Raw genomic sequence first — 10,161 nt, 5'->3', positions numbered from 1 at the left:
CATGGCTGAGTTCACTGTAAGGTAACGAAACTGACACTTTCCTTAAACCTCATATAATACAAAATATAAAACAATTTAAAGAAAAAAAGGCAGGTTTATAAGAATGAGTGTGAAAGTGATTTTAATGGGGAAAAAAAGCTGCACTTCAATATTAATAAAAAAATAACTGCAATGCAACATCCATTTGGTATCTTTTGTGAATCCCTCACAGCTCGCATAAACATTTTGGATTCTTCTTTGGACACTGAAAGAGTAAAATGCTAAATTATCATCTAACACTTGCATGCCTGGTTGACAATGTGGAGTCATAAACTGAAGGGGTTCAACACACAGACACTAGAATTTAGTTCACCAAAACTGAGCCTTTGACCTGTGGCAGTTCACTATATGAACTGTCAGATAACCGACACATTCAGGCGATCAATCAGTGATTTGATTTTGTGGTGGCTAAGCCTATTAGATACATCAGCTACCAACTATCCCTTTTGGTTCCAGCCTCGAGTGATCATTATAAAAACTGCTGTAATTAGCATTTCTGCATTGTCGTGATTTCTGCCCGTTGAGGTTGCTGGTTGTGTTATTACCAGGTCCTGGTGCAGGAACATTGTAGGCCAAAAGAGTAAATAGTCATGTGTCTGTTAACCTGTGTGTCCTGTGTACATTTGTTGTACATTTACAGGAGTTGTATGGACTTCACATCCAATCATCCTGCAGTTAGTTAGCTGGATTCTGATGGGAATTCTTTATGGAAACTTGTTGTTTCTTCTTTAGATAATAACACCTTGATTTAACTTAAAAAGTGAATTGAAGTGGTGCTGATCTTTTTAGCAGTAAACTTTAACAATCTGTATGATTTAATTGAACTGCAGCCTGAATAAAAATGTTTACCTGTTTACCTGCAAATCCACTTTGGTTGCTGGAAATGCTACAACAAAAACTTTCCCCAGTAACCTATTTTGTGTTTATTTAATGTCTAAGTGCTCATACGTGGAGATAAGTAGGACATTTTGCAATGATTCTTCTGGATGATCTGTCACTGATTATGAGTCTTTACTGGTTAACCAGCCTCTGGTGGAAAAGTTACTTCTGTTACTTGTCTCTTTATGTTCTTAGAAACATTATTTCAGTCAAAGATAGTGTCAAAAACAAGTTAGTGATGATTAACTACAGTTCATATCATTATCTTCATATCTTACACAACAGCTCCAGTGTACCATGGGACAAAAACATGTGAGATAATGATGATGATGATGAGATAGCCTTTATTTGTCAGTTGCAGGTCTTTTGCCCACACAGCCACAGTCCAGGCGACCTGATTGCGGTACAGATTGTCTTGTTGTCTACATGATGTTTTGCATGTAGCAACATTCGTGTTAAAAACAGGATTAGCTTGCTTTTTGTGAGGTCATAGCAAGAGACTGACTATAGTCGGGGGTGCACATAAGTGGTCCGCAGGTGCGCAAGTTGCAACGCGCGTTTGCGTACATAAGATTTTCTGGAGGAGGACAGACATTTGTTTAGAACTCTTAAAGATGTCGAAGAAGCAAGCTCCTTTACACAGCCTCCAAATAAATGTCAGAAGGAGTCCGAACCGCAAAAGAAGCGCATATTCTCGGAAAAGTGGTTGCAGGAGGTGAGCTGGCTTCAAACAAATGATGAACGCAGAGAGATGTGGTGCAGAATATGCCGTGAAAATCCCACTCTAGCGGACAAAAACAGTGCCTTTTATATGTAGCAAACGCGCGTTGCAACTTCTTATCTGGTGCGCGTCTTTTATTTTGACAGCGAATGCGCACCTGCGGACCACTTATGTGCACCCCTGACTATAGTGTATACAGTGGGCTATATTATGTAACTGTGTCTGTAACTGTGATAAAGCACTGTGTAAAACACACGATACCAATATAAAATCAGCAACTGAATTTAAGCTTTTTTTTATTTGACTACAGAAATTCTAAAAAGAAAAAAAGAAAGAAAAAAAAGCAGATGTTCAGATAACCTCCCTGTGAGTAGCACTTGGTGATGGTGGGGAAGAAGAATCCCATTGTCATGGTTCTGAGTCATTTGACCCCGCATTTTGGGTTTTCTTGTGTTTTTGTCATTTTGTATCATGATTTATGTTTAAGATAAGATAAGACACCAAGACAAGACATGCAAGACATAAATGTAACAATTCAACCACTACTATTACTACGTAAGTAATAGATATCTATGAGTATAGAAATGTACACGCACGCACACACGTACTAACTAAATATACATATGTATGTACCTGCACACGTCCATACATATAAAAAGGTGCATTATGCATGAAGTGTGTGATGTCCACAATGTCCAGTGACTCATGATGTCATGATTGAGGAGTTATAGAGTCTAACTGCTGTTGGGATGAATGATCTGTGAAAGCACTCCTTCCTGCAGCGAGGGTGTTTCTGTCTGTGACTAAAGGAGCTGCTCAGCATACTAACAGGCTCATGCAGAGGCTGATGTGGGTTGTTCATGATGGGTGTCATCCTCCTCTCACCCACAGCCTTCACAGACTCCAGAGGACATCCCAGCACAGAGCTAGACCTTCACATCAGTTTGTCAGTCCTGCTGACACTCATTCATCAGGCTCAAGAAAAGAGCAGCACAGAGAGACCACAAACAATACACAACTGCATACAGAACAGACAAAAATTAATGACATGACACAGTGGCATATACATTGAAAAGAGTGGGGGGGAAAAAATTTGCTCAACACATCATTGGAAGTCACCAACAGCCTGAGCTTTGGCAGCTAAAACTAAATGCTACTACAGGGTCACCTGTCATGTTTACATATTTTAATCCTAACCTTAACTGAAAAGAGACAAAAAAAAAAAATCAGGATTAAATATCATTGGATTTAGTTGAACAATAAAACAAGGACCTTCTTGTAAGTATCCTCGACCAGCTGATCTACAGTGGAGGGAAATACATATTGATTCCAAATTGAACTCATTGTTTTAGCCACTTAGAATTCTGTGGTAGGTTTATTTTAATAGTAAATGATAGAATGTCAACAAAATATTCAGGATTAGAGATGTAAGAGTTACAAATGAATGCTAATTTATGTAAGATAAATAATTCTTTGATCTTGTACTGACCAGCATGAACTGAAACAAAAGTAAACTGTTCAATAAAAGTTTAATTGGCAGCAACTTCAGCATTAACAGCCAACACTGACAGTTAATTGCACCAGTTCTATGAATAGCACCCAGAACCTCTGACCTGTTTACATCTTGAATGCTGCAAAAACAAAAAGCCACCTAAGAATATCGGCAAGAAGACTGCTAAACTTCACACACTCTTATAGTCTAATAGACATATCCACAAGAAGCATAGTAAAAAAAAAAAAAAAAACCAATCATATCTGTTGGTCTGATTAATCACAAATGGAACAAAGATGAAATTACTATCAATAATAATTAGTGTGGGGCAACTTGCAAGATTTCCTCTGTTGTTATAGATATCAGAGCAGCTCTGAGGACAGTTACCAAGAAAAATATTTGTAATACATTGTGCTGTGATGGTTTGAAATCCCGGAGGACCCATGTTCAGGCCTTGAGAATGTGATGTGGTAGACGAGGCCAAAATTGAGCAATTTTTGCATCAATTTACTGGTTGCATTTGCTGAAGATGACACAGAGAATACTATCCCAAAACAAGGAGATGGAAACTTTAGGCTTTGGGAATGTGTTTGTGCCAGAAGTACAGGGTGACTGCATGACATTAATCACTCAGCCAAGGACTGAAAGTGACTCATGAATAGGTCTTCCAGCAAGACAATAACCCAAATCATACAGGAAGAAGTACAGTAAAGTCATGGAGCACCTTAACCACTGTCTGGGTCTTAGTCCAACAGAAAACCTATAGAGAGAAATGAAGCTCTGTGGTTTCCAAGCAACAACCTTTGAACTAAAAGATTATGAGAAGATCTGAAAAGAGGAGAGGTAGATGTATGCAAACTGCAGGACAAACTGCATGAAATATTTGACAGCTTTGCTTGCCAAGAAAGAGTATTCCACCAAGTGTAAAGTCTTATTTTAAATAGCAGTGTCAAAGATGCATTATATAATTATGTTTTCTTTGTTTTGGCATTCTTAGTATTTGAAAGACTGATTTCAGATATTTTAGCACAAACTAAGACTATTTTTAGATTATTGCTGTTTACAGATATATAGATACATGTAGTTTAGTTGAAGTTTAGTTTTGACTTTTAACTCAATTAAATGCTCATTATTTATTCCTAGCAGGTGTATATGACGTGATGGAGGTGTTGTATCAGCTTGATATAATAATGCTTGATTTTATTCTTTTCAACACTTACAAAATAAAACAATAATAACAAAACCAGATCCGTGAAAAATGAAACAGAACGACGAGTAAGTTTAAATACTTTTATTGTTGTTTCACCTCATTGGGGGCTTAGATTACAACACAAGAGAACCAGGTGATACTAAGTCAGTATAAAAATAAATTAAGGCAAAAATAATACAAAATTCCCTTTTGTGAGACCTGAGCTAACGTAGACTCTGTCTCTGTCATATAATTCGATACGACAATGACAGTAAGATGTACATTCACAATAAGTTATTATTAAATAGAAGACTTCTGACAATAGGACAATACATTGGAACAACAGAAGAAAAAATATTGCTACTACAAATGAAGATGAAGATGCATGGAAATGTAGCAGTCGTTACTGATATTATCTCGCTGAGATAGTTCTAATGAGCATGGTCAGGAAGGTTTATCTTTACTATTCCTACAGTTTCATGATTTACATTCTCCATGATTTGCATGGATTTTTTGTAATGAACAGCCCAAGCAGATTATAGAATGTCACAGTGGTAATAACCAAATGCTGTAAGGAAAACTGCTCATTTTCTTAAGGATATAAAGGCCTTACTATAAATTAAGACTACGTCAAAGAGATAATCTAGCTATTCATACTATGTTCTATGATTTTAAGATGTTGTTTCCCAGTTACTTAATTTAATTTCCAGAATGTCTTACATGTTATTCTATTATTGCCAACACTGTAGTCTAGAATTACAGACAAATAGTCTGGAGAATTAACCCTACAATTGTTTACAGCTGCTAACATGTGGCTTTTTCCTCTTCACATTTGCTTCACCCTCTGCTGCAGGAGAGCCAGTTGCTGGGCTACCTCATTGGGCAGGTCAGCGTTCACCTGTGTGGTGAAGTATTTCCTGATCTCATCCACCTCCCTCTGCCAGAATTCCTGATCCAGGGAGAACAGCTCATCCAGGTCCACATGTCCCTGAAGGCCCTGGAGATTTAGGGAGTCTCTACAAGGCAGGTAGCCCACTGCTGATGGCATGGCGCCCTCCTCGCCATTCACCCGTCTGAACATCCAGTCCAGAACGCGGATATTTTCACCAAACCCGGGCCAAAGAAAGCCGGCAGTGGGGCTCTTGCGGAACCAGTTGACATGGAAGATCTTAGGAAGCTTGGCACCGGGGCGATCAGCCATGCTCAGCCAGTGAGAGAGATACTGGCCAAAGTTGTAGCCAAAGAAGGGGCGCATAGCGAAGGGGTCATGCATTATTACTTTGCCTGGAAGAAAAAGTAATTAGAGATTTGTCAGTACACTGTATGTTAACGTGAATGACATTCATGTGTTATTTGTTGTCATTCAAGAATTCTGAAAGTGGTTTTTTCTTTGCAGAATTTCAGATTAAATTGTCGCTAGTCTAAAACAATTTGTAGAATATTAGGCAAAAGTCAAAATGATCATCTAAGAAACTCCTTAAACATCCACTGATTGTCTTTCATACCAAAAAAGGACACTATCGTATGCTGACCTTTGTGTTCGGCTGCAGCAGTGGCCTCTGACCTCATGGCAGCGCCAACAAACACACCATGCTGCCAGTCAAAAGCTTCATACACAAGGGGAACACCTGAAAATAAGCAGATTCATTATCCAGTTATTTTCTGAGAAGTATTTATGTATTATTTTTATTTCATGTATTTAATCAAAGGGCAACTGGTGTATTCATTTCCATCTTTTGTAGTCTCTTCTCACCTTCTGGTCTACGCCCACCAAAAATGATGGCCTCTATTGGCACTCCCTCTGGAGACTCCCACTGTGGGTCAATAATGGGACACTGTCTTGCCGGAGTGCAAAAACGAGAGTTGGGATGAGCACAGGGCTCGCCTACGAAGAAGAAGAAGAAAAAAGAAAGAAACTAAGAACTTTTTACTTTTATGACACTCACACACTTCTTCTCAGTTTTAAAGTATATGATCTTTCTGTTATTTATCCCTATTTTTTATAATATAATCTTGTACTCTGAAATTATTTGGGTCTAACAATTAAAGATTAAAAGCTTTTTTTCTTGTTACGAGACATTTGAAAATTGCTTTCGTTACACTTCTGTTTCCACCTTAAATACTGGTTTTAAATCTTAGACATCTTGTAGTCTTGCTTCTTTTTCTTCTTTTGTGAGCTGTTGCTTAAAATCAAAGAGCTGCTTACCATCTTCTGAGCGCCAAGGTTTGTTCTTCCAGGATGTGATGGTAACTCCCTCGGGCAGTGACTGGTCCATTCCCTCCCAGTACACACCACCGTCACTTGTCTCTGCAACATTTGTGAATATGGTGTTCTTGATGATTGTTGCCATTGCATTGGGGTTGGTCTTGGCTGAGGTGCCGGGTGCAACGCCAAAAAAGCCATTCTCTGGGTTAATGGCTCTGAGGTTTCCTACAACCAGGGTGAACACACAAATTAGAAATGTTAAAGTCCGCTGTACTGGATTTATGACATTTTTGACATTTGTACATCCTTGAAGACCTTTAAAAAGACATCCTTCCTTTACCTTGGTCATCAAACTTCATCCATGCAATGTCATCTCCCACACATTCAACCTTCCAACCAGGCAGCGTGGGGCAGAGCATGGCCAGGTTTGTTTTTCCACAGGCGCTGGGGAAGGCTGCTGCCATGTACTTCTTCTCTCCAGCAGGGTTGGTGACGCCCAGGATCTGAACACAGGAAATATTTGAGATAAGATAAGATAAAACTTTATTAATCCCTCGGGTGGGTTCCTCTGGGAAATTCGGAAATTTAGTTTGATGAAAATGAACAGAATGTGGATGAATCCAAAATTTAAGTGACAGTCTCATTTTCATTTCTTACCAGCATATGTTCGGCCAGCCAGCCTTCCTCTTTAGCAATGCGTGAGGCAATGCGAAGGGCAAAACACTTCTTTCCCAGCAAAGAGTTTCCTCCGTAACCACTTCCAAATGAGATAATTTGTCGGCGGTCTGGGATGTGAGCGACTAGTGTCAGCTCAGGGTTGCAGGGCCAGTTATTCACCAGAGGCTCTGAAAGACAAATTAGTACATTTGTTCATTTCAGTGGTCTATTAGCAGTTTTGTGGCAAAAGCGCTATTGTGTAACTAAAATATAAGTGAAAATATTATTGAGCAACAGTAATCAGAGGAGTAACTGATTCATACTCATAGTAAAACAGTAGCAATATGCAGTAGTCCTGCATATTGCTACTGTGCCCCCCCGTATAGCTGCAAGAGAATGAGTCGATCAGTTTTTGACATACTTTTGAGTGGCAGAGGACAGCCGACAGAGTGCAGACAGCGGACAAATTCTCCAGTCCCCAGGGCGGTCAGAACAGCTTTCCCCATACGAGTCATCACCCTCATACTGGCCACCACGTAGGGAGAGTCTGTCAGCTGTACTCCAATCTTAGAGAGAGGGGAACCTACTGGACCCATGCTGAAGGGAATCACGTACATGGTCCTACCTGAGGATAGATACAGACAGGGATGTTCTTATTATTATGTTATTTCAATATTATTTTAAGGTTTTTGGTATTTGAGACATTCAGACAGTCAGGAAAAGAAGAAAATTTGCCTCCAGCTCATTTAAACACTTTAAAGGCAGTGTAACTTGTAAAAATAATCTCCGATAGTGTTTCTTCTTTCTAAAAAGTACCTGCTGCACTGTGGATATACTTGTCTAGATTCTCAATGCGGTCCCGGAAAGGGGAAAAAATGTATTCATTTAGTCAGTGTACTATTGATGAGTGAAAACTTTTGATTTCTCAAGTTTTTCTAGTCCTATATTTGAGTTAAGAACTGATAGCATTTATGAAACACGTTCGTCTCTGGTACCTCTCATGCAGCCGGGGAACCGCTGAGCCATGGCTTTGTCGAACTCTTCTGGGGGCATCCAGCGGCCCAGCTGGCTGATTCCACCTCCTAGTGGAGTGGGCACTGTGTCCTTCTGTTCCTGGGTAACAATAACTGTCTTACTCTCCACACGAGCCACATCCCTCGGGTCCGTTCTGGCCAACCAGCTGCAGGAAGAGGGAGAAGAAAAGGAAGTGCACAAATATTGAAAACTTTAGGACTTTTGTTTTAAATTTTAATTTGTTGTACTTTATTTTAAAGTAGGCAACGATTTTAAAATCTCCTAAAGCAGCCACAAATCAATATAATAATAATCAATATGTCTTCTTGATATCAGCTGGTAAAATTGAATGGTGTGATTGAGCTACCTAGACATACTGGTTTGTCAAGAAGTAGAAATTTTCCAGGCATGTTTTATATTTAAACAGCTGCTGATGACAGAATGATGTGTGTTGTAATTATCAACAGCAACAACCCTGGGCATCTCCCAGCTGCACCAAAGCACCACTGTCCCAGCTACAAAAACAATCCAAGCTATATTCAAGAAATTTAAAGCTATCGTTAGCAATAATTTCTTCTGTTTTTCAATTTGAAACCCTCACTCACATAAAAAAATAACTAACTAAATAACTAAATAAGTCTCTTAAAAAAAGAAAGCCTTCCATAAACCACTGAGTGTAACAAACATACCAGTTCTCATATTTGGTGAGCTTCTTGATCATCCCCTGTTCCTCCAGCTGGGTCAGGATGGCAAGGTTCTCCTCGTCTGAGCCATCACAGATGTGAATGGACTCTGGCTGGCACAGGGTCATATTGGTCTCCAAAAACTCCCTTACAGCTGGACTGAGGGCACTGAGATCACCCTGCAGGATCCTGGGACCACTCTGGTTCTGGGACGGGATCTGAGGAGGCATGGTGAAGGTTCTGGAGAGAGCGTGAGCTGATAGACTGAGGGGAAAAGGTGACAGGAAGTCTGGAAAGAAAGATTTAAGTGGGGGTGTGAAAAGGAAAGGGGAAAAAGGAAGATGGTAGAAGAATGTTGGAATTGAATAATATGGGTGAATAATATGGTGACAAGGAAGAGGAAAAATATAAAAGGAGGATAAAGTTTCGGAAATAAAGACATAAATGAGGACAGACCAAGAAGAATGAAAAAAAAAAAGAATGAAGCAGAAAAATGGTCAAGGTGGAGTAAAATTTGGGATAAAAGAGAGTCATGGGGGAAAAAAAGAATTTTAAAAAAGTCAGTTTTGTGCATACATATTCTCAAAAAAAAGTGCTCCACTGCTGCAACATCAAGAAATCAAACTCTGGGTGATGCAACAGCATCCTTGTGCAGATACCTCTCATTCTGCAGTGATCCTCACATTACTTTGCCTCATATTATTTTACCCTCCTCACTTTAAACATGAGCCCCACTGAAAAGAAAGAGCAGTAGGTTACCTTCAGTAGTTTGCCTGGAGTGCAGAGCCTTTAGCTTGGTCTCATCTGCTGAGGTGTCCCTGTTGCCTGTTTGCAGGAGAGTTGAGGACTGTTTCTCCTTCTTGGTCAGTTGTATCTCCTATGGAGAGCTTTGTCCTTTTTATACCCTGGGACGTCTCGCAAGACAAGGGAGGGAGTGGGGAGGGGTGGTTTAGAATGGGGGAGGGAGAGGGTGAGGAGGTGTGTCAGGAAGGGTGGTGGTGGTGGGGGGGTGGCCCTTGCGTTAGCTGGGTGAACCTGTTGTTCCCTGCAGATGTGAAAAACACAGTGTGCAACAGGCTGCTGGTGAATCATTACTCAGCAGCAGCACGTAATGTCGTCTTTGAATAACCGGTTCCCTCTGCCGCTGATCGCTGATAGCTGGCTCAGATATGAAAGAGAGGCAGGTAGCTATGCTTTCACTGCTGTGGCTGTCTCTCCCTCTGTCTCTCTTTCTGAGTAACACATGTTTTTGGAGGGAAAACTCAAGGGGAGACTGCCTGG

General features: G+C 40.1%; 1 protein-coding gene across 1 annotated transcript; it reads right to left on the bottom strand.

Annotated features, from left to right (window-relative positions):
* Positions 1–4,432: 4,432 nt before the first annotated feature.
* On the bottom strand, positions 4,433–9,791 carry pck1 (phosphoenolpyruvate carboxykinase 1 (soluble)). Its single transcript, XM_085407098.1, has 10 exons — positions 9,640–9,791; positions 8,887–9,169; positions 8,179–8,363; positions 7,605–7,808; positions 7,184–7,371; positions 6,867–7,029; positions 6,527–6,751; positions 6,074–6,205; positions 5,853–5,948; positions 4,433–5,604 (listed from the first exon to the last, which is right to left on the bottom strand). The coding sequence occupies exons 2-10, from the start codon at positions 9,108–9,110 to the stop codon at positions 5,147–5,149; spliced, it is 1,875 nt and encodes a 624-aa protein (XP_085263224.1). The 5' UTR covers positions 9,111–9,169; positions 9,640–9,791; the 3' UTR covers positions 4,433–5,146.
* Positions 9,792–10,161: the final 370 nt, after the last annotated feature.

The sequence above is a fragment of the Rhamphochromis longiceps genome, linkage group LG5 (assembly GCF_057381845.1).
Source record: "Rhamphochromis longiceps isolate RC_006_pf linkage group LG5, R_longiceps_female_GT1.1, whole genome shotgun sequence".
Taxonomy (NCBI): domain Eukaryota; kingdom Metazoa; phylum Chordata; class Actinopteri; order Cichliformes; family Cichlidae; genus Rhamphochromis; species Rhamphochromis longiceps.
This window is presented reverse-complemented; position numbering and strand designations above follow the sequence as displayed.

What these genes read in the sequence shown, in the direction of transcription:
- pck1 (XM_085407098.1), bottom strand. Translation starts at nt 9,110, where the DNA reads ATGCCTCCTCAGATCCCGTCCCAGAACCAGAGTGGTCCCAGGATCCTG. An exon ending in GGCTGGCCGAACATATGCTG is followed by an intron (nt 7,030 to 7,183) that starts GTAAGAAATGAA and finishes TCCTGTGTTCAG; the next exon opens with ATCCTGGGCGTCACCAACCC. An exon ending in ACCTTGGCGCTCAGAAGATG is followed by an intron (nt 6,206 to 6,526) that starts GTAAGCAGCTCT and finishes TCTTCTTCGTAG; the next exon opens with GCGAGCCCTGTGCTCATCCC.